Source organism: Pseudorasbora parva, chromosome 19 (genome assembly GCF_024679245.1).
Source record: "Pseudorasbora parva isolate DD20220531a chromosome 19, ASM2467924v1, whole genome shotgun sequence".
Classification (NCBI taxonomy): domain Eukaryota; kingdom Metazoa; phylum Chordata; class Actinopteri; order Cypriniformes; family Gobionidae; genus Pseudorasbora; species Pseudorasbora parva.
This window is the reverse complement of record NC_090190.1, coordinates 14101003-14124884: the sequence shown is the minus strand read 5'-3', so window position 1 is coordinate 14124884 and position 23882 is coordinate 14101003. Positions and strand designations below refer to the sequence as shown.

The window sequence follows — 23882 nt, the reverse complement described above, 5'->3', positions numbered from 1 at the left end:
AATAAGGCAAATGACATTGCAGTTATTATGTTAAAAACTGACTAAGTGTCTAGAGAAATAAAAAACAACAAAGGTGAAAGAGAACATTAATTTGAAATAATAAACACTGCGAACTTGTTTAAAAAGAAAGAAAAAAAAAAAAAAAATTATATATATATATATATATATATATATATATATATATATTATAGACACATACATACACACCCACACATTTTTTAAATATTAAAAAAAGAAAATATTGATTTCATTTAGAATTATTTGTTTGCAAATACCGTTAATAATAATAATAATAATAAATATAGAAGCTGCTGCAAATTAGATTTACAATATTAATGTTTAAAAAAACAATATTTAATATTAAATGTTGATGTTATCAATGAATACAAAAATCACATTAATTTTCTTAATATTTTAATTCGCAAATAAAATGTATACAGGGTGTGAGAAAACAACAGATCTTTGGTACCTTCTATAATGGGAATGTCAAATTGAAAGAATGACTGGCAAATGCATGACCAGCAAATAAGGTCAAACAATGATTTTCACACACACACGGTTGACAAACTTTAAAAAACAAAACAAAACAAAAAACAGAAAATCTAAACGGATTCAGTAACCTTGACTGGAATTAAATATGGAAGATTTTACATCGCCAACTGATAACTTAACACTATACCAGCACTTTTGTACTCCACTCAGAATGCTACTGAAAGGGCACTGAAATAATATGATGTCAATAGACTGACACACACACACACAAAAATATTGAAGAGTGCTGAAATTGACTGACATCTTAGAACTAAGTCACTTTGTGTAGAACATACATTCATTACTCAACAAGTCAGTGCTTTGCTCACATGCTAAACACTGAGATGACATGAACAGAGCTAGAATTGCATAGTGTTCTTGAATCTTCTTTCTTAATCTGATGAGATTCAATTGTTTTTAATGTTAAACACATTTAGTAAGCCACTAATGCAAACAGCCATGGGATCAGTATCTAAAACAACCGGAAATATGATAACCGTCCAAACTGAAAATCACACACTGAATGAAATTCCTCCGTGGTCATGACATCATTTAAGTGCACATTCCTAATTAAAAGTTAATGGAGTGGGTTATAGGAATGTATATACAATGCTAGATAGATTACCTGAAAAAAACTAGTGGTGTTTAAAGATGGTGTAAACAAGTTAAACATATATGTGATAAATTCAAGTGTTGTGCAAAAGCATAAAGAAATTTGGGTTCAGATTAGATGAGCCTTAAACTAAAAAAAAAAAAACTAAACAAAAAAGTTAGTCTTTAACTGTAGGTCTACATTTCTAAAATATGAGAAGTGATGAATAATAAATCATACATTCTTTGTTTGGTGACACTAAAAGAGAGTGGCTGGGAAGTGCACAAGCAGATTTAACCTAACACAACTTAAGGCGAGAAATGAAATAAAAACACCCCCAAAAAATGCATGTCACATTACAACCGCTGTTGCATGGCAAAGAACTTTCCCTCAATTACAGCAAACTGTCTGTTAAGATTCTTTACGGGGTTTTTTCAGCCAAACTGAAGAGACAAGCATTTAGTGGACAAACACTGAGCATTCCAAGACAGCAGCAACATCCATGCCCCTCTAAATGCATGTATGGAATTTTCTCAGGATAAAGCAAGCCACATAAAAACCAAAGAGTATAAACTCAGCATAGGAATCATGTTGAAGGCAAAAATCTTCCCTGACACAATGAAACCCCCCAAAAGCAGACGAGTCAGCAGTTCTGTCACTGACGCAGAAAAACTAGACGGCGACTGCTGGGGGAGGGTCGGGTTCTGGTAGAGGCGGGAAGGATTGTGTGCGTGTCCTGGCCCTCCCAGAAACAGCAAGACTCAATCTTGGGTTGAGCACACCTCTCTGTGACTCTCGGCCTCCAGATCTGGACTGCAGTGGCACGCCAGGCTACAAGCTGTTTGTGGAGTTTCTGGGCTGTTCTGATGCACAGGGCTGCCCTCTTCAGAGTCTATCGCTTCTGGCGGTGACCCCGTCTCTGTTTCTGGCCTATTCTCCACGCCTGTGGAGACACCCTGGACCTTCTTACTCAGCTCATTACGCTCTATCTGTAACGCACGACAGAGCTTCTCCAGTCGCTGCACCTTCACCTGCAGGCTTTCAAATTCCTTGTCACGTAGTGTTTTCTACAGTGGACAACAGAGAGAAAACAAAACTAAAACGTACAAATTTCAAACAGTTAATAATGTAACAAAGTTGGAACTTTTAGCTGTAAAGGCCCTGATATACTTCAAGCAAAACTGAAGAACAAAGTAGTGTGACGTCATCAAGGAAGTTTGTTTGAGTTCGTTTAAAGAGATAGTTCACCCAAAAATGAAAACTGTCATCAATTACTCAGCCTCAAGTTGTTCTTAACCTGTATGAGTTGTTCTTAACCTTCAAAATATCTACAGAAGAAGATATTTTGAAGAATGTTTGTAACCAAGCAGATAGAGCAACCATTGACCACCATAGTAGGGAAAAAATACTATGGTAGTCAATGGTTGCTCTATCTGCTTCGTTACATTCTTCAAAATATCTTCTCTTGTTTTCAGCAGAACAAACAAACTCATACAGGTTTAGAACAACTTGAGGCTGAGTAATTGATGACAGTTTTCATTTTTTTTCTGTTGAGACTGTCAAGGTCAGATATCCGCCATTGAAAACAAACAACGGAGAGCAGCTTTATAGTAGAAACTGAAGCTATAATTCTGATCAAAGGCTAAACACTCGTTTTAGATGTTTTAAATGTTTGTTCACCCAAAAATGTATATTCTGTCATTAATTACTCACCCTGGGTACTCAGGACCCGTAAGACCTCTGTTCATCTTTGGAATGTATAAGATATTTTTTGTTGAAATCCGATGGCTCAGAAAGGCCTCCACTGGCAGCAATGTCATTTCCTCTCTCAAGACCCATCAAAGGCACTAAAGATGTCGTTACAAAGTCCATCTCACTACAGTGGCTCTACAATCATTTTGTGAACCGACGGGAATAATTTTGTGCAAAAAAATAAAATAAAAAAATCTACCTGACCTAGACCTCTGACGTGAACTCATGAAGCACCACAATGCATGCGCGTGAATATTACATAGAGCCATTTTGCAGCTCTGACAAGGCACTTTCACGTGCACTTATTCATTTCTCGCAGTTCAGGCTTCCAAGAAATGCACACTTTAGCACCATTTTAGCACTTCGTCAAGACCTAAAGCACAATGGATGTAGAATTCAACAGCTTATATACGGCGCGTCTTTCTCACTTGTAAACAAATTTCCTCGCTTCCAACAGCTCTACGTTATATTCTCGCCCTTGAGTCGTGGTGCTTAGTGAATTCACATCAGAGGCCCAAACGGAAGACAAGAACTTGTAGAATAAAGTCGTTATTATTATTATTTTTTTAACACAAACTATTCTCGTTGCATCATATAATGATTGTAGAGCCACTGTAGTGAGATGGGCTTTTTAACGATGTCTTTAGTCCCCTTTATGGGTCTTCAGAGAGGAAATGACATTGCTGCCAATGTAGGCCTTTTTGAGCCATTGGATTTCAACAAAAGTATCTTTTTTTTTTTCTTCAGGAAACCGTGTTTCGAAGCTCAACAAAGGTCTTACGGGTTTCAAAGGAGATGAGTGTAAGTAATTCATTTTTGGATGAACTAACCCTTTAATACTGTAAAGCTGCTTACCTTTAAACAATCTATTGTATAACGTGCTATGTGGAGGCTATCCTATAAGACTCGGCATGGTGTTCTCAATGCGTAGCAGAAAGATCCTAAGTTCAGGCATTAGCTCTCTTTGGTGGGTGTTCACATTTATTATAAAGGTAGAAAAGGTATTTTACATAAAATTATACTTCCCCCAGTGCTAATTAATAAAGTGCTGTTGTGCTGTCGGTGGAGTGGGTGCTCACACAGCTATGGTAAGAACCATGTGTTCCCCGCCATCCACACCTTCCATAACGGATTGCCACACCTGAAAATATACCTAACGCCCAGTAAAGTACCACACTTAGTGCGATAGAGTCTAAAAGGTTAGTAAATGAATAAATAAATTAAAAATAAATAACTATATAAAAAAACGTGATTTGACTTGACTGGAGTGCTGAATTGCAGAGCTGGTGAAAACATATCCACATCGATGATTAGATACATTCTTGCCCCTGAAAGGAAAGCGCACAGCACATTTACACATCCACCTAAACGTCTCTCTCAGCAGCCCCGGCGGCATCAAGATGTTCGCTGACAGTATACATGCTGAAAACTATTTTGAATATCTTTTTACTACCAAGTGAGAACAAAAAAGAACTTTGAGTGTATCAGGGCCTGTCAAATATGAGAACAGAACTTAGAAGATCTGAGTACAACTATCACCTCCTCTGCCATCTCCAGCAGAGCTTTGTTACTGCTCTCCCATCGTGACCTGTACATGGTTGTTTCCTTCTCCAGCTTCTTAATCTTCTTGGTCATCTGCAGCATGAGACAAAAACAGATTCAAGCACCGGCTTTCACATAAACACAACCTACAGATTGATGTAACAACACTCAAGACCAACTACATTCTATGCATGAATAACAGGACTTGCAGACTAAGGCCCTGTCCCAAATCGACACTTCATATGCACTTAAGGTCTTGCGGACTTGAAACGGCTGGCGCTTATCCGTGTCCGTTAAGTCCACAAGGACATAGGGTGTCCCATTTGTAATTGTAGGTTTCAGAAGTGTGCCCCTTTGCGGTTGATATGCACCCTCAATGCACACTTTTGCTGAGCATGCACTTAAGCGAGACCCGCAGCAGACTTCTTCCTGACAGTCAAAGCAGTCACAAATGTGCGATATCGAAGAAAAATGCGATAACTTGATAAATAATGCGATATTTGATATGCAATACGATATTGCTATTAGTTTGTACAATCTAATTAAATTATATATTAAAAAATATTTAAAAACTGTGAATGATATTATTTATGTTTCACATTCTTTCTGGAAAAAGAAAGCATCGCTACAACTTCTGAAAGTGACCAGCAGTGTTTTAGCAAAAATGTATGTCATAAATCTGACAATATTATTTTAACATCACGGTAAACAAACAAAAAATGTAATGCAAATATTTAAATACCAAAAACTCTTTGCGTGACTTGGTATTTATCTTTTTTATTAAAAGTAGTAGTCTTCATGTGAATTAAATGTACACAGATTTTCTCTTGTTCTTCTGTTGTTTGACAGACAGCTGAGTTTTTACTGTATTGGGCGGCTGTCACTTTAAAGCAGCACTAGGTAACTTTTCAACCTTCATAATATATTTTTTAAGACTCTTGTGATGATACATCGACTTACAATAGGTTGAATGACACGTCTGCCATAGCCTGATGGGGTCTGTATCGTTTTTAATCGTACTTTTAAACTTCGGGTTTCGGGTAGTAACCCGAGAAAAAGAAAAGAACTACAAAATTCGACTGCTTTACGGCATATGCGTCACTTCCACCAACACACACACTTCCTTACATTCGGACGTGCGAGCCCAACTTTGTTCGTCGGATAATATAGTCATGTCCGAAGCAGCAGAGACAAATAAGAAAGAGAAGGTTTTGTTGGAGGAAAGCAATAAGAGGAAATGAAAATGTGATGGGATTAAAGGCAGGACGAGGATCAAAATTTGACCAGGGTTTGCTCGTCGGCGTGAGCTGAAGGAGGCGTGCCCGACCGATGCTGTCATGCTTGTTACGGTGAGCTACCACTCAAACATTGAACTGAAGTATCATATACATTCTGTAAAACGGTAACCAATAGACTACTATAATGACGCTGGCTTGTAAACGTGAGCATCGTGATTATTTGGCGTTTGAAAAAAATAAAACCCATGAAATTATATTCATATGACATGCTGAAACATATGCCACTGACTGTAACGTTACCTGGGATGAAGACATTTCACACGCGACGCCAGAAGAACTCCTCTTGCAGTTTTCAGGGGAACTGTTAGTGCTGCACCGACCCGTGGGACGCTTTTATGAAGTTATTTGGCCCGCACCGCACCACTGTATATATTTTTACAGCCCGCCGCGCACCCGCGACCATTAAATAGACATACGGGGTCCGCGGGTTATGAGACGACCCGCGCATCACTAGTTCAGGGCTATCAGGGTTGTCATGTCAACAAATGCACGCGCGATGGCATCCCCTGTTGTAGGATGACAGCTTACGACAGTAGTTGAGGACATTATTTTTTCCAAACTGTAGGGGGACCCCGAGAGCAAAAGTAGCCAAGTGGGGCTTTAAGAACTAATGCACGAATCCTATTGACACGCATTCAGCTTCTTTCCCCGACTGTTATTGTACACTTAAAACATAACCCACTGGGTTTACATGAATACTCATCAAGCCATTTTGACATAACTGTGCTTGTTGACAGCTTTGAGTGTGTAACAAGACATGAAACAGAACTGAAGGGATCACACGCTTTCAGAGAGGCGGCTTGTGTGCACGTTTCGCTGTGTGTGGCAGACAGCGCGAGACTGCAAGGGGTTGTTTTTCGCAAGTTATTCCCTTTAATAACTCTTTTTAACATCAAGCAAGTCACATAAGGAACAGTCGTGTACCCAGTGTATTCTCTGCTATATGCGTCAACCTAAACCATACTTTTCACAATGTTGAAGTAACCTATAAAAATCATTCAGATATTGCGTGCCATTGCAATATGTACATTTGCAATATTTCGATAATTTCGATATATTGCACGCGAGTGTTTACGGTGTCTTTGTAGGAGAGGGAAGTCCATCCACTAATACTAAACAGTCACTTACCTTTTCCATTTCTTGTTTGAAAGTTGTGAACACCTCGTTGCTTTTGGAAAGCGTGTTTTGAAACTCTTCAAACTTCTCTGTGTACAATGAGAGCTGAAAAAGACAAAATAATGATATTTATTTTCATTAAGACATTTTAGCCGTAGATTTACTTAGTCAAACATGTGACAAAACCTGAGTGGCGCTGGCGCATGACCGTGTAAACCACCATAACTACAATGCTACAGAGTTCCGGGGAGTTGCTAGATCCCTCCTTCTAATCCATGCGATCTTTGGCTGAGTGGTATATACCAGAGGTTTTCAAACTTTATGATGCCAAGGACCTAGCCTGGATGCCAGCCAAACTCAGCCCTGGCCACAACATTTTGAGCTTAGGCAGTTCGGTCTGGACTTGATCCATAGAGGAGTAATTATGCCCTAAAAGAAACTGTTCGGACCGATGAAATTGTCAGGACGAGCTTTAGACGATGATGGACAGATGATAAACAGTAACGTAATCATCCACATCAAAGGCGCTTGGGTTGAATTTATTCTAATCCTAAACTGAGAACTTCTCCGTTCTTTCCGGAGAACTCTGAAAAAAAAGACGTTTAGGGGGTAAAATGTGTGTTATTTTGGCAAGGTTGCCTACTATTTTAGGTTTTAATGGTTTAGAAAGAAATGCTCACCAAGGCATATAACAAACACATAACTGTGTTCTATTTGAATGTATTTTAAAATGTCATTTATTCCTGTGATGTCAAAGCTGAATTTTCAGCAGTCATTATTCCAGTCTTCAGTGTCATATTCCTTCAGAAATCATTCTAATATGCAAACGTTGGTTTTTAAGAAACATTTCTGATTATTAGCCAATGTTGAAAACTGAAAGGTTTTGTGGAAACTGTGATACTTTTTTTCAGGATTCTTTGATCCTTTGAACAGCATTTATATGAAATTGAAATTTTGCAACATATTAAAATGTCTTGTCACATTTAATTGTAATGCACCCCATAAGATACAAAAAACACTAATAACTGGGGTTGTCCTATATGTGTGCAAGTTGGGTCAGAACTGTCTTATGTCCCTCACCTGCTGTTTCAGATGAACCTCCTGCTGTTTCATGAGCTCATACATCCTCTGAGACTCAGCTGCCTCTTTCAGGAGCTGGAAAAGAAAACAAATTGAGACCATAAGAATCAGTGACTGGCACAGTAACTTTACAGTACATTCACCCCAACAATTAATAGAGAATAAGTCTGTTTCTGCAACTTCAGTTGACTACAGGTTTGAAGTACTGGGCAAAAGATGTAAAAACTCACAAAGTCTTTCTCCTTCTGGTGACGGTCCTCTGAGTCCTTGAGCAGTGCCTGTGCCTGATGAAGCTTTGCATCTACCAGCTGCTGTTGCAGATCTTTGTGCTTGAACACCTTGTCAATATGCTGAGAGAGAAAACTAAGGTTGCTAAACCCTTAAGGACAGAGGCTCCAAACCTTAACTCAAGTAATACATAAAAATGTATGAACATCACTGTAATAAATAAATAAACTTGTGTTGTACTGAATTGTACAGAATAAAAAACAATGAGCTTAATATGGGATCATAAACAGTATTGTACTGTATCGTTTGAAGCCTAACAAACAGTAGCAGAGATGTTTTCCCATTTAACTTGTTAAAAGGCATTACTGTATTTTTCTTTCCAGAAGTTCTCTTCACTTCTGTAACTCTCACCTCCTCTCGAAGCTCATACTGCTCAATAAGTTTCTTTAGTTTGTCAGCCAGCTCCATGTTCTCCTGTCTCAGGTTTGCATTGCGCTCGTTGTGCTGCTCCATCTGAGCTTGGATGTCATTCAGTGTCACCTGGAAATGTGAGGTCACTTCCTTTCTTTTCTCCTCCTCCAATCGGGCACGTTGCACACCATCCTCCTGCCACGTAAAGCAAACAACAATCCATTACTCTTATTAAAAAATATATAATAAAACAAGCTTCTGGTTAAGTAAAAAGGAGTTGGAACAGACCCTTAACCCTTAAATGCATACCTCGAGTATTTAGTGACCCTGGACGTCATTCATTACCCTCTTCCTCATTCACAGTTAAACATTAACCATGTTATTATTCCTCAATCAATCCATTTTAAACAATATAACTTTTAAAAAATATATATATATAATTAAATGGTAATGGTATATAATTAAATGATAATGGTAATAATAATAATAATAAATATGAAAAATATAATAATAACGATGTATGTTCTTCCAAACATACATTGAGAATTTCTTATATTTGATATATTAAATTAATGTCAATTAGTGCAGCTTGTGTGGAGTTAAGGGTAGGCATAATAAGCTTTAGCTTCAGCCTACACCTTTGGTCAATAAGAGTGTAAACTTTATTTTATTTTGTTTAAAAAAAAAAATGTTTTTATTTTATGGTTATGTATGTGTGCATGCATATACAGTATTGTATGTATGTACCCATATGACTAGTGCTATTTTGTGTAAAATGATTGCAACTGGAATTTTGATTGTTGACCAAAAAGAACTAAAAAAAAAAAAGCCTGTTTTTGCTGAATGTACTGGAGCTCCGACGAGGACAGTGATGATTCTATGAAACATCTGCTCAAACTGAACCCTACCAAGCTAAATTTGCTTTATTTTATTCTTCTGTAATTGGTACTCTAATATCAAGAGTTTTACATATTACCGCAACAAGCAGAGATCCATCCATGTTAGATATAGATCCGGGTCGCTAAAAATCCCCAATATGTAAGAATGCATGCGTTTAAGGGTTAAACACTGCTGAGGCAAGACACTTATGAACACATTTGAATTAAGATTTTGCATGTGGCAGGCACCAGAGATGAGGGATTACAATATACCCTCTCTGCATAAATAACAGATTTCTTGTTATTTGCATTCATATCAAGTTAGCGTACCTTAAGTGTGCGGTTGTGTCTCTGCAATTCTCGACAGAGACTCTCCAGCTTGCTGCGCGCTAGGATGGCCTTGCTGTGCTCATTTCTTAATTGGTCCTTCTCCTGGATCAGATGCGTCTGCTTCTTCTGCAGAGACCGCATCTGTTTCTGAGCATTACGGTGCTCCTCTAGCTAAACGAAACAAAGCAGTACATGAGCATTATTAAAATTTGTCTAATTTAGGGTTGTCTTAATACCAGAATATGAGTAGGCGATAACATATGCATTGGGTAATGACAGTGGTAATAGCACTGAGAAACATCTTTAGAAATTTATCACTGAAAAAAGATCTTAATGTGTAAATGTGGGCTGAAAAAGCCCTGTATTTCCCAGTATTGTATTCATATAGACAAACTGAAGCCCAGTCAGCTGAAATGGCAACACACATGGTCTGCCAAAGGCTGTGGGAGATCAAGTCTTACCAGCTCAGCATACTTCTTACACAGACCACCCAGCTTCTCCTCTGGAGTGCTCAGTGTGTTGAGAGTCTGCATTAGAAGGGTTATCTCCTTGCCTACAATGCACAAGTCGAGAATGGAATTTAGGTTAAGAACGGGTCTGAGTATTGACACAGATTTGATGTCTTGATTCGACTCTGATTCATAAGATCTTGATTCGAATCAGATCTCAAAAATATTTTAGGTACATGTCAGGAAAATTGTATTGTAAATGATGCAAACTATACATGGAAAACTGCCACTTGACACCACTACAATATTAATGATTAAAATCAACAGAGCCCAAATTCAATTGCAATTTATTTTTAAATGTAATAATCAGCACTCAAATAAAAACTAGTTAACATTTAAACATTTAAATTTCAAATACAAACTTTCTTTTAATGATATACCGGTAATAATTCTAATCCAATTTGTTGCAAAGACTAAAAAAATTATTTTACGATTCAAGAACCGATACTGGCTTGTTAATAGTTGTTTATAGAAATTGGTTAGTCAATATTTTCAACCCAAAAGATAGTCAAAGATTACTAACAGATTAACAACACTAACTCTATTATGAATGAAGGTATGCCAGTACTAATGGTGAAAGACATCATTGATGAGCACATTCTGAATGCCCACCTGCATTCAGATCAAGTGTGTGGGATCACTTTGAATTGTACAGAATCACAAAGAAAGAGCTTGATATGAATTGAGCTTTTGTAACTGAGGCCATTACTTCAGTAAAATATGAGACTACAGTAACACATGGATGTTAGAAAGTATAAATAATAAAATAAATGCACGTTTCACCATATTTAATATAATAAACCATGAGAACTACCAAAAATGACAGAAACCTGGAAATTTTTGTCGCTTCATAAAATTAAGGCTCAACCACTGGTGTCACGTGGACTATTTTAACAATGTCTTTACTTCTTTTCTGGGCCTTGAAAGTGGTAATTAAATTGCTGTCTATGGAAGGGTCAGAGAGCTCTCTGATTTCATCAAAAATATCTTAATTTTTGTTCCAAAGATAAACTCAGGTCTTGTGGGTTTGGAATGACATGAGGGTAAGTGATTAATGACAATTTTCATTTTTGGTTGACCTTAACCTTTAACAAGGATTAATCTATATTTAATTTATACAGTTAAGATTATGCAGTGTTATTTTACATTTGATTATTCCGTTTCCGTACCTGAATACTTTAAAAGGAACATGCCGACTTTTTGAGACTTTAGCTTATTCACCGTGTCCCCCACAATTAGATAAGTCCACACATAGCACTTTTATCTCCATGCGTGCCATGTCTGACGCGCCCACTGCTAGCCTAGCTTAGCACAAAGACTGGAGGTAAATGGCCCATCAAGCCTACTGCTAAGTGATTTGAACATGATGTAACTACACACATCACAACATGTAAATAGGAAAATGTTGGCATTATTTTTCCAATTACTGAGCAGTAGGCTATATGAAGCCATTTACCTCCAGTGTTTGTGCTAAGCTAGGCTAGCGGTGGGTACGTTAGTTACGGTGAATAAGCTAAAGCCTCCAAAAGTCAGCATGTTCCTTTAAAGCACTGTTTATTTCATTTGTATCGTTGGTCTGTTGCATCTTTTTTTAGATGTTGCTTGTAATGTGTTTATTTGTTCTTATTTTACTACTGAAGACTCACAAAATGTTATTTATTTATTTACATGTATTTTTTTTGGTCGGGCCAGTGAAAATTTTGGCAGGGCAAGTAAAAAGCTGAACCACTTTCCAGAATGCAGCAGTAGAAAAACTCCTTAGCGTTGAGCACTGAATTGTGCCGCTTAATATTTTTGTGGAAACTGTGATGCTTCTTTTCAGAATTCTTTGAGGAAAATAAAGTTCAAATGATAGATAGAAAAATGTAAATTTTTAGTAACATAATATCTTTGTGTTTGTCTTTACTGTCACTTTTGATCAGTCACTTGCTGAATAAAAATATGAATTTCTCTCTCCCCCACAAAAACTATTAGTGTACATAAGCATTAGGTTGGTGGCGTTACACATTTCAGCAAACGCACTGACTCACCCAGTCCCTTCACTTTCTTCTTCTCTTGCAGCTTCTTCTGCTCCTTCTCCACGCATCCGTTGCCATTTAGTTTGGCCTCCACCTGTTTGCCATCAGACAGCCCATTCACTTCCACGCTGTCAGGCTGGCCATTGGTCACTGCCACATCCTCGCTGCCAACACCACCATGCTCATGACAATAGGTGCTGAGGATATCCTCCAGCTGTCTGCTCAGCTCCTCAGCCATGTCACAGGAAGCAGAAAGGGCTCCAGCCTCTGCCACTGAACACAAAGGAGCATGGGAAAAAATACAGCAATGGAAATTACTTTTTCACAATGAAGATGTGTTGTGTTAGCTTAGAACACACAAAAAAAATCCTTTATCAAATGCTCTCAGGGTCTCCCTTACAGCCTTCATTAGTCTGAAGATTGTTGGTTGGCGTGCCGACCGACTGTGTTTCGGTTTCTTTGGGGCTGTTGGTCATCTCAGATGCCGCAGTGCTCTCCTCCGTATCATCTGCACTGCTATCAGCAACTGGATCCTCCATCTCCCTTCTCTGCATTGCTAATCTATGAGCAAATATTAAAAAGACACCACAGGTAAACGACTAACGTTACAATACGTCACATTCACTACATTAAAAAAACTTAAACAGTTTCGGTTTCAATTCAGTTAAAACGAATCTGCTGTGTAAGAGACTTACAAAACAAACGAGGGTGACACTTGTTGACTATATATCTCACATTAACGCGTTAATTACTAAAATCCGACTTGAGATCACATTTAGGATAATCCATCCTTAAATGTTTCTTGCAAACTTCAGTCAACAACAAAGAGATTTTCCTAAAAGAACAAGCGTTATATTTATCTGACGGCTTATAACTGTGAATAAACATACAAGTATAATTGAGAGCGGTTGCTGTGTAACATCTCGCTCGACTAGTTTAGCAGTCAAGGCTAACAAAACGCGCAGATAAACCTCTGCTAACCGACTTGACGCGCTCTACAGTTTTACAAAGCAAACACACTGAACGTATCTGTGCTGTCAGATATTTGTGTTTAAAATAATACCAGTTTCTGAGTTTGGTCCAAGAAACCACTTCTGATGTTTGTCACCACTCTTTACCCTTCCCACTGCTGCTTCTAACTGACACAGGAAATGCCAAGGAAACACTCGAAGATGATTGGTCGAACCCTGGAAACCTTCCGGTGTATTATTATTATTATTATTATTATTTATATATTTCAAATGGTATTTTACTTTGACAGTGGTTTATTATTTCTTTGTTTTTATTGTATTAGCTTTAAATTAATATTTTGTTAAAAAAATAATATTAAAAAAATACAGTACGTTGGCCGTGATTGGACCAGCGTCACCCTTTTAGACCATGAGAATCGATTCGCAAAATGATTCACTGAAACCTGCTGGTCAAGCTGGGAAAACTAAACTAACCCTGCGTCCCAATTCGCATACTATCCATCCTAAATAGTATTCGAAAATAGAATTAGTATGTCCCAAATCGTAGTATGTTGAAAAGAGTATTCCAAAGATTCCCGGATGGTTTACTATTTCCGGTCCGAATTCACAGTATGGATCGATGGGCACTCTAACGGCTGATATTGCCCACAACCCATTGCGAGTTGGACGAGGATTCGATTAGAACTACAAACGCGGATAAAAACCGTTAAAAAACTACAAACATGGCGGATGTGCGAGTTCGACGGTTAAGTAGAGAAGTTTAGATAAAGGGGTTTGAGTGACCAACTACCAATATTTAACCTGACAAAATATATTTATTCAGTGTTGTCACATTATATTCCACCTGCAGCAGCATTGAGAACTTTTGAAATGACACGTTTGGTCTTTAACTTTTAAATGCATCATTATATTTAAACTGCAAACACATGACGAGAGTCTCTGCATTAAAGACCCACAAATGGCAGATCAACGAGCGGCTACATTTCTCTCCGATACGGTAGGAGATTAATCTGCATGTGGAGGATTTGAACTGTGACGAATCTGACGATGATTGACAGGGCAGTTAAACGGTGACGGGATGCACGTAACTAAGCGACAGAGTCCGTTAAAGATGGCGAAGTAGTATGTCCCGAAGCTTGCATACTTTTCTGCTACACACTCAAAAGTATATACTTTTTCTTCACAAAAAGAGTACATACTTTTAGGACGTAGTATAAGTAGGCGAATTGGGACGCAGCATAAATAATACAGCATTTACAGGCAAAACACAATACGCAAAAACAATACATGAAATTCTGAAATGAACTAAAGCTTATTATAAGTTTTACAAGTGTTTAAAACTGGAATAAAATATTATTCCAATATATCAACATTTCTTGAACAGCAGTATTTTGAAATATTTAAAATCCCTTAATTAAATCCTTAATTTAACCAGTTAAATCAGTTAACAGCATAAAACTTAGGTACAATACAGTAAAAACATAATAAAGCTACAAATAACATGGCTATAATAAACAATGATAAAACTAAACGTGCAATCCAGAACGCCTGGTTTGCGGAAATCATGTGACTTGTGAGTTCAATACAAGCTCCGAACCACTGATTCGACACAAGAGATTAATAAAAGCTTCGAAGCTTCATGTTTTGCAAGCGTCAGCGTCAACGCCATATTGGACCGGGCAACTCACTCTCTGGGAAAAAATGCCTGATTCATGTGTTGCTTGGGGCTGTAAAAATCGCCGCACAACCCAGACCAAATCCCGGGGCATTACCTTTCACAAGTAAGATTGAACAATTGTTTCTAGTAGTATTTGGTTGTTATAACGTTATGTTGACAGAGCCAGGCTAAGCTAGCAAACACAAGCTAGCTACGACAGCTGAGCCTATGTAACAAATATTAAAGGTAAAGTTTATATGCTTTCTTATAAAGTCTCAGGTTGTATTTTAGATTAAAACCATAAATTCGACCCATCACGACCTTTACAACTCCATCTCACTGTTTTGAGCAGCGCCACCAAACAACCAAGCTGTGTGCCACAGTCTTTCGCTAAAAAAAATTTCAGTATAAAACAAAACAAAAAACAAGTCGAATTAACCTGGTTCCAAAGCGCCTTTTATTCTCACCTTTTATTCTAAATAATACTAATAAAATATTATGCGTGAATTATTGATTTACAAATAGTTTATTTTGACTTTTATTTTTTTTTAGGACATTTGAAAAACGTATTCTAACGTATTCTCATAAAGTTGAACGTGACCGACTGAACGGGAACTGATTTTATTTAAATTATTTATTTATAAAAATGGCCAACTTTTATTTAATAGAATTAAAACCAGTATCAAACTGTTAATAAAATAATTATGAAATGTATAAAATAATTATATGCCTACACTTTTATATGACCTAATAATTAAATATAGGCCGTAATAATATTGCTGTAAATAATAAAAAATATACATATCAAGTGTAAATTATATCATGATTTTAACTGAAACATACAAAATAATAGACACAATATACCCTTTGGCGCATGACGTCCTCTGTAGTGGACAGATGTATTTTCTGTCACAGAAAAAAAACGTACATTAAATGTATTATTAAAATCTGGATAAAAGTATTTGTAACATTTTTCACTGTCTGGTTATCTGAGAATTAACACTTATTCCTTAGGTACTTGGTGCATCTCCTCTTTCCTCCGCTATTTTAAATGCATGATGCAATATCTCAAAACAACAAAGATAAAAATACAATAATTAAACGGAATTGTAGGCAATGTTTAAGGGGTTGGCAACTTGTTTGGGACATTGTAATAAAACTTAAATGTTTCAAAATGGCTTCCAAATATCTGTCCACTGCAGTGGATGCCATGCTTGAAGTTAAATGATTTGTTATCAGTTTTTACTGGTATTCTTAATTAGAAGCGTAGTCCAGTTCTTTGCTTATGATAATTTGTTTCTGTTATTTAAAAGCCAGATTCACACTTATCAATAACAGTATTTAAGTATGCGCTGTGATTATTGTTTGTAGATTTCTACTTAAAAATATACAAATGGTCTACCATGACGGTGATTACTTTTTCTTTCAGGGAACGCCTTAAAATTAGACTTCATATGTTCTTAGGACGGCTAAATAAGGCTTTCATCTGCAGCCCATCAGTTATTTTCACCAGGGGCCGATTGCACAAAACTAGGATAAGGGATTAAGCTGGGATATCTTGGTGATCTTGTCATCTGTGTGCAAAATTTAGTACACCGCTGTCGTGTACAAGTACCCTGAACACACACTCACACCAAGAACGATAACGAAAGATAACTTTATATTAGCAGATAAATTCAGCCAGGATCACCAAGATATCCCGGCCTAATCCCTTATCCTAGTTTTGTGTATTAGCCACAAAAGTAGCCACATTGAACTCGTTTGATGTGTTCTCCTGCCATAAATGAATACATTTCTGCTACAATATATAATCTCTGAAAACAGTGACCAAATATCGAACCTTGAGTCTCCAACCTTTCCACTGATATGTTTTGTCAAGAAGATTTGATTATAAAATTGTGCTGTAAACATTAGGAGGAACCCACTAAAAGGTTTTAAAGTACTGTTTCCATGGTAAAGCATTGTCTGATTTTAGAACAATTTTCACAGGATGAATTTTGAGCATTTAAGCTTTTGATGATCCCTAATTTATGATGATTACTAATAAATATTTGTGGCTTGGAAGGGATGAAACATTGACAGATCAATGCTTCAGGTTTATGGACTTTTCCCCCCTAGTCACATTACTGAAAACAATTTTTTATTTTATTTATTTTTTTCTAAGCCGACTTTTATTACAAGCTCCTCGTGTCATTTGAGTGACTGACATAATAATGGTATCTGTCCATCTCACTTCTCTCACACTTTGAAGGTTTCCTAAAGGTAAAGCGTTGAGGAGGCAGTGGGAAATTGCCCTAAAATGGGAAGGTTTTTCCGCCAGCAATTCCTCTGTGCTATGCAGCGAACACTTCAGGGAGCAGGACTTGGACAGGACGGGTCAGACCGTCAGGATCAGAGATGGAGCTAAACCATCTGTCTTCACTTTCCCGGCTCACTTACAAAAAGTAGGTCTACCTCTAGATTAAAGGATTTGATAGCTAGTCATTAGGCTTGTTCAATTGTTTTTCTGCATTTTAGCCAGTGTCAGCGAGGACGACAAAAACCTCAAGGAGGGCTGAAGAGAGTCTGCCAGTGGAGCGACCTCTGCAGGTCCAACAGACTAAACCTCTGCCGAACATAGTGAGTATTTGCACTAATATTGCGCCACACTGCTGTGACAAACATAATGTAAAGGAATTCCATCCTTTCTTCTAGGACCACTCGTATGCACTGCCAGCAGATCCCACAGGTCTAAAGGCCAGACTTAGTGAAGCCTTGGCTAGAGTGGAGAGTCTGGAGAGGGACATGAGGAACGTGAAGAAACGAGAACTAAGGGCAAAGAACATCGTGCTTTCGCTGCTAGAGGATCTGAGTGGAAAGAACGTCATAAACGAAGAGCTGGAACACAAGCTCAATTTCTACTCGGGGAAAATGAAAATCCAATAAAATGTTGAGCTTCCACGTTTCTACAAATTCCCGGATATCATTTCAAAGGGAATTTAACGGATTCATCTATGCTCGCTGAATTTTAAAATCTTCTCGTTTGACCTCCTGCCAAAACGGGGCCATGAGTATAAAACAAACTGTCCACATACATGGTCCAAAAGCATTCATCTAAGAGGATATTTCATTCTTGTCATCCCACATGCACATACATTGCAAAGTTTTTTGTTTGTTTAGCTGTTTTAAACAAAAAATAATCATTTGATAAAATTCTGCTTCATTTTCACACGGTGGATGCCAGGTTTGGCCTCAACGTGTTAGATATGTTGATAATGTACAGTATGTGATATTGATATGTCTGTGGTTCTAGTGCAGTAGTTTGGCAGGGCAAAAGTTTTTTTTTTTGTTCTGTGTATTAATTTTTCAAATGCAGTTTGTGATAACTTCAACAAAGTCATGTCTTGTGCATTGCATGAATTTCACTTTTGTGTTTTTCTAATTATCATGTGTGAATGGATAAGTTTGAATAAATATCTATTGTAATATTACAATGTTATTCTCTAATTATTGTAATTTTTATACACAGATCAGGCATAACATTGACAGGTGAAGTGAATAGCACTGATTATCTCTCCATAACAGCACTTGTTTGGTGGTGGGATATATTAGGCAGCAAATGAAATATTTTCTTTAAAGTCGATGTGTTAAAAGCAGGAAAAATGGGCTAGTGTAAAGATTTGAGTGAGTTTGACAAGGGCCAAATTGTGATGGCTAGATGACTGGGTTAGAGCATCTCCAAAACTACAGTTCTTGTGGGATGTTCTCAGTCTGCAGTGGTCAGTATCTATCAAAAGTGGACCAAGGAAGGAAGAATACATCAAGGCTCATTGATGAATGTGGGAAGCAAACCATGGCCCCCGTGGACTGATCAAACAGATGTAGCTACTGTAGCTGAAATTGCTCAGGAAAGGAATGCTGGTTCTAGAAAGGTGTCAGAATACACAGTGCATCGCAGTTTTTTGCATATGGGGCTGCATAGCCGCAGTCTAGTCAGGGTGCCCATGCTGACCCGTCCACTGCTGAAAGGGTCATCATGAGCATTAGAATTAGACCATGGAGCAATGGAAGAAGGTGGCCTGGTCTGATGAATCATGACAGGTCAGGGCTATTTTGGCAGCAAAAGGAGACCAGCACAATATTAGGAAAGTAGTCATAATGTTATGCCTGATCAGTGTACATAAATGTAGTGTGTGTATATATATATATATATATATATATATATATATTACCAGTAAGAAGTGTGGAAACATTAAGTGTTTTTTTTTTTTAGTGTCAATCTCACTACATTTATTTAATAAAAATAAAAAACACACAATACAGTGAAATATAATTTGAATTAATTTTTGTAATATATATTTTAAAATGTAATTTGTTCCTGTGATGGCCAAGCTGAATTTTCAGCATCATTACTTCAGTCTTCAGTGTTACATGATCCTTCAGAAATAATTCCAATATGCTGATTTGGTGCTAAAGAAACATTTCTTATTATTGATGCTAAACATTTGGGCTGCTTAATGTGCCTTTGCTAAATAAAAGTATTATTTTTTTTTTATCTTACTTACCCCAAACTTTTGAATGGCATTGTACCATGATTTCCAATATATTTATTAAACAGCTAAAACCTTTCAACATTAATAATAATCTTAGAATGATTCTAGATCATTCAACTACTGTCAAAAACATTTAAATAAACACATTTAAAAACTTGACCAGTAGTGTACACACGTATATGAGGAAAATAGTGACAAGCGTTCAATGTATTTGATGTGTGTTTGGATATTGTGGTTATAATTTGAGAAATATTTCAGGAAATGCATGTATGCAATCGGGAAAGTAACGACAGTAACCTGCATGCCACAATAACAAAACAATGGATAACATTCGTAATATATACATAAATATGATAAGCTATGATAACAAACCAATATTGGTTTACCAAAAAACACATTTATCGGTGGAATGGTAATTTTTATAAAACAAAATTAATTTTAAAAAAAGGTAATTAAAACATGAATAGCTGGTTAACTGTATTTATCACACATACTGACTTTACAAAAGTAAGGTGCACAAACAGATGTTTTATCATTTTATTCGTATCTGGACAAAAAGAAAAAACTGTTAAACATTTGTTCAGAATTGTTCATGTATATGTTTGTGTGACATGTTCAGTTTGTGTGTCCGTCACTCATTCATATCGTCGGTAAAGTCAGTCACAGTATGGGCAATTGTAGGCAGAGGAGGAAAAAAAAAGATTTAAATATAAATACATTTAAAAGGAAAGAAATTACCAAACCAGGATACAATATTCACCTGGCCAAGTCTTAATATTGTGTATGAAAAGTACTTAAACACGTAGCATTGTAAACACAGGCGAGTCAGCATTACAACACAACCATATGCATCAGCTCAAGGTTTGGAAGAGACAAAAAGTCTCAAAATGTCAACATCTACAAGATCTAGGACGGAAGACCATAAAGACCCAATTTCACTTATTTGTGGCCTTTTGTAAATATTTTATTGTTTTCTGCACTTCTCAGAAGTTATTTTTAAGGAGTAAAGAGCTGCGCTCAACTTTAAATTGTGCCAATGTAACAATATAATCGTTCAATTTCTGGTTGAGGTGTAATTCACAGAGACACAGATCGTGAGACACCCAGATTAGTTTTGTCCAATCTTTTGGCTTCTCAAAGCTATGTCCTTAAATGAGAACAAGATGTCTATGAAAGAGGCCGGAACTGATTTGGATTTGCTGTAATTGTGCTACAGTTAGTTACAGAGGGAAGTCAGACTGAGAACAACATAGTTGGGTCTACATGGTCAGCTAGTGCGCTTATAAACAAGAAAAGAGCTACACATACATACACACACAAATACTCAACGAGGGCAAAAAAAAAAAAAATACAGTTTCCTTCGATCGTTAGTATCCCCACTTCCTTTACGCCAATAGAACTACGTCCAAAATGAACAACAAGCTAAGCAAACAGAACACATGAGAGACAGTATTTCAACATTGCATTGGCCTTGGTTAAAAGTATTAATTCTCCAGCACAATAAATTATGCATTTTTCTCTTTATACCTTTGAGTTTACCAATTTGGTGTACAAGTAGCAGACCATCACATCTCTAATGAAACTGTGGCAGGCAAAGTAACCTCTAATTTGATAAGAAAATAGAGCAGCAATATTTGCACAAAATATGTGCACATTCAAGTAAATAAAGAAAACTAAATCAAAGACAGAATGATATGCATCAGCCTCTTGTCTTTGTTGGTCTGATTGGCACTTTTGTGAATAGGAGTGCATTTCCATTAAGAGATAATTTCTTTGCTTTTTTGATCAATGTATGAATCCACCCGGCAGTCTTATAGACCATTAGATATATTTAATAAGCATAGTTTTTTTTTTCCTTTCCCCCATATAACCAGTCTTATTTTGCGTAAAAAAAAGTCAGGACTGCAGCATCCTCGTTCTGAGATCGACCAGTAAACGCAGCAAATGTCGCCTAATATCACACAGAACTGAGAAAAAAATATCCTGTGTGAAATCACCTTGTTGTTAAAGTACATCAGATTGTGAGGAGGTATATTCAAAAGGTAAATTCAAGCGGCTCAAATTCAAAAGGTTTCCTGAACCAGAATTAATATGGACACCTCCTTTTGGTTCGCATCAGACATTGACATTTATAGAAGGAAATAACTTCTAGATATTAGTCAAGCAAAACGTATCTGTACCAAACAAAGGACGCAGCTCCATTAAGAACAGATGCTGGATGCCGATATGAACGTTGCATCGCTTCCCTCCCTACATCATCCGTCAGTCAACGTCTGTTTTCATAGATACAGGCCTGAACTAAATCAAATGACCCCTAGCATTCACTCAGAAATGCACCCTTTCTGTCAGTGTATTACGGAGGTAGAGGAAAATGCTTCCATAAACGACATGAAAAGTTTACTCACGGATTTAAAGTAAACCACAGCAAGTTTCGTACGGGGCGGGAGATTAATATTCAAACTTTTCATGCCTTCCGTCTGAAATCGAACTCGGTTGTTTTTGAAGGTTTTAACTTTAAGTGCATCAACTCAAAAAGTGCCAAAGGGTGAAGATGTTTGGAGATTATGGAAGTCACTTTCCCCTCGGATTTTGCTAATCCGTACGTGTACATGTTTATGAAGTGTATTCTGGTCTTGTATGCAATGCATGTGTGCAAGGTGTGTGCAAATATAACAATATCTATATATATTTTTTTGCCCATATATTTCATTATATAAATAAGTATTCCTTGCCATACCTACCAAAACAACAGAACCCAGAACTACTCCAGCTAATGAGCATAAGATATTAGTTCAATGAAGTTCTGGCAAGGGATACAAAATGGTTGTTGGTACCAACAGAACACCATGCAAAACCCCCAACATGCACATACTGAGGGCTGCAAGAAACAAACACCTTGAAGTTATCAGAACCACCTAGTATTACTATGCTCCAATTAATGAAGAGAAAAAAAAAAAAACAAGAGCAGAATTAAGACTCCATCATGTGCATCACCCCGGCCCTCAGATGTGTGCTTATTTTCTCCCAGAACACATTTCAGTTAAAGCCTTTTGATCAAAAGAAGAGTTATTCATAACACTGCACACCACAAATATCCTACAACTAGATCTCACCTCTGACTGGTAGAAAAAAGAAAAATGGGCATTATCTTTACTAAATGGGCTCTTTGTGCCGCACTTCACCAGTCATTGTCTTTTAACAGTAATGACTTTTTTTTTATATTAGGATACTTCTTTACTAAAATACCTGGATTACTTCAACACCACCCACCACCACGTCAAACAGACTACATAAACTCCTGTCGTTTCCACACCCAGCATGGTCTGAAATGATGACGTCGATGAACACTAATACTAAGAAAATTGAAACCGCTCCAGAAAGCCTTTGAAAAGTGCTGAAATTGCCATGAAACGCATCTGCCGAGATTACGGTGGAGTTTTGTCTATAAAGCATGGCCTGTCAAATACAACTAGGCTTTTTAAATGACCAGTAAGGAACAAAAGAAAGAAATTCTACAGCACAACACTTGATGAAATTCAAACCAGGATCAATAAGATAAATTATGAAGATCAGGGTTTTCTGATTTTCATTAGACGAGTAAACGATTCTCTCATCTTTCAGTGAAAGAGGTAAACTGAAGAATAGCTTTCCTTAAAAAAAAAAAAAAAAGAACAAAAAGAAAGAAAAAAAGGACACAGCGCCACGATTTCTACCTGAGGGGGATGATTATTTAGCTGCATCATTGAGGGGGGTGGGGAAGAGAAACTTAAATCCAGCTCTCTCTTGGGTGTGACAGGGCAGTGGATTGGTTCCCCTGCTTAAAACACCTCAATGTTTAAATAAATCAGTCTGGGTCAAGGGTCGCGTGTCGAAACCTGGTTCAACTAGATGTCAATCGTCGCGAGTGTTTCCGACGTATGTTTTAGTACAGGTATGGGGTGCGGAAAGGTGTAAGGGTTGGGGGTGGCCGGGAAGAGTGTAAAGGCTGGTTATAGCTGGAAGCCCTCCATGGGAGCCTCCTGCTGGGGGAAAAGGAACTGCTGCTGGTTCTCATCCACCTGTGGTGCCAGACTAGCATCCTCTTCCTCTACTCCAAAGTAGTGCTCGATGAGGTCAAAGGCTTTCTGGTAGATCTCCTGATTTTCGTGACTCTGTAGGAACTCGATTTTGTCCAACCCTGGCAGAGAGAGATAAATTAATACAAGTTTATATTTCACAATAATACTATAAATATTTTAACTATTATTTATCGAATACATGCAGCCTTGATGAGCAGAAGCTATCCATCTAACTATGGAGTGATGAAATGAATTGCTGCAACGATGCAGTGACAGACCATAATTGATAGCCTACTGACATGAAATCATTTATCACATGCATACTACTCGAGCTACAGTAAAATGGCGGAGGGAGACAAAACACAAAAGTAATAAAATT

The 23882-nt window shown here is 37.3% G+C and overlaps 3 protein-coding genes across 3 annotated transcripts in view; 1 reads left to right on the top strand and 2 right to left on the bottom strand.

The window, feature by feature from the left end:
• Window positions 1-397: 397 nt before the first annotated feature.
• Window positions 398-13464, bottom strand: txlna (taxilin alpha). Its single transcript, XM_067425908.1, has 11 exons — window positions 13349-13464; window positions 12686-12846; window positions 12298-12558; window positions 10220-10311; window positions 9759-9929; window positions 8551-8745; window positions 8142-8261; window positions 7912-7986; window positions 6844-6936; window positions 4415-4510; window positions 398-2190 (listed from the first exon to the last, which is right to left on the bottom strand). Exons 2-11 carry the CDS (start codon window positions 12837-12839, stop codon window positions 1885-1887), a joined length of 1563 nt encoding a protein of 520 aa, XP_067282009.1. The 5' UTR covers window positions 12840-12846; window positions 13349-13464; the 3' UTR covers window positions 398-1884.
• A 1421-nt stretch (window positions 13465-14885) lies between these two features.
• Window positions 14886-18380, top strand: si:ch73-130a3.4 (uncharacterized protein LOC664763 homolog). The gene is made up of 4 exons (XM_067425653.1): window positions 14886-15037; window positions 17165-17357; window positions 17431-17532; window positions 17608-18380. Exons 1-4 carry the CDS (start codon window positions 14958-14960, stop codon window positions 17836-17838), a joined length of 606 nt encoding a protein of 201 aa, XP_067281754.1. The 5' UTR covers window positions 14886-14957; the 3' UTR covers window positions 17839-18380.
• A 1588-nt stretch (window positions 18381-19968) lies between these two features.
• The window catches only part of kpna6 (karyopherin alpha 6 (importin alpha 7)), a 28004-nt gene continuing 24090 nt past the window's right edge, over window positions 19969-23882 (bottom strand). Inside the window, exon 14 of the mRNA XM_067424904.1 lies at window positions 19969-23622. Coding sequence (XP_067281005.1) covers window positions 23435-23622 — 188 coding nt within the window. The 3' untranslated portion in view covers window positions 19969-23434. The remainder of the gene's footprint in view (window positions 23623-23882) is intronic.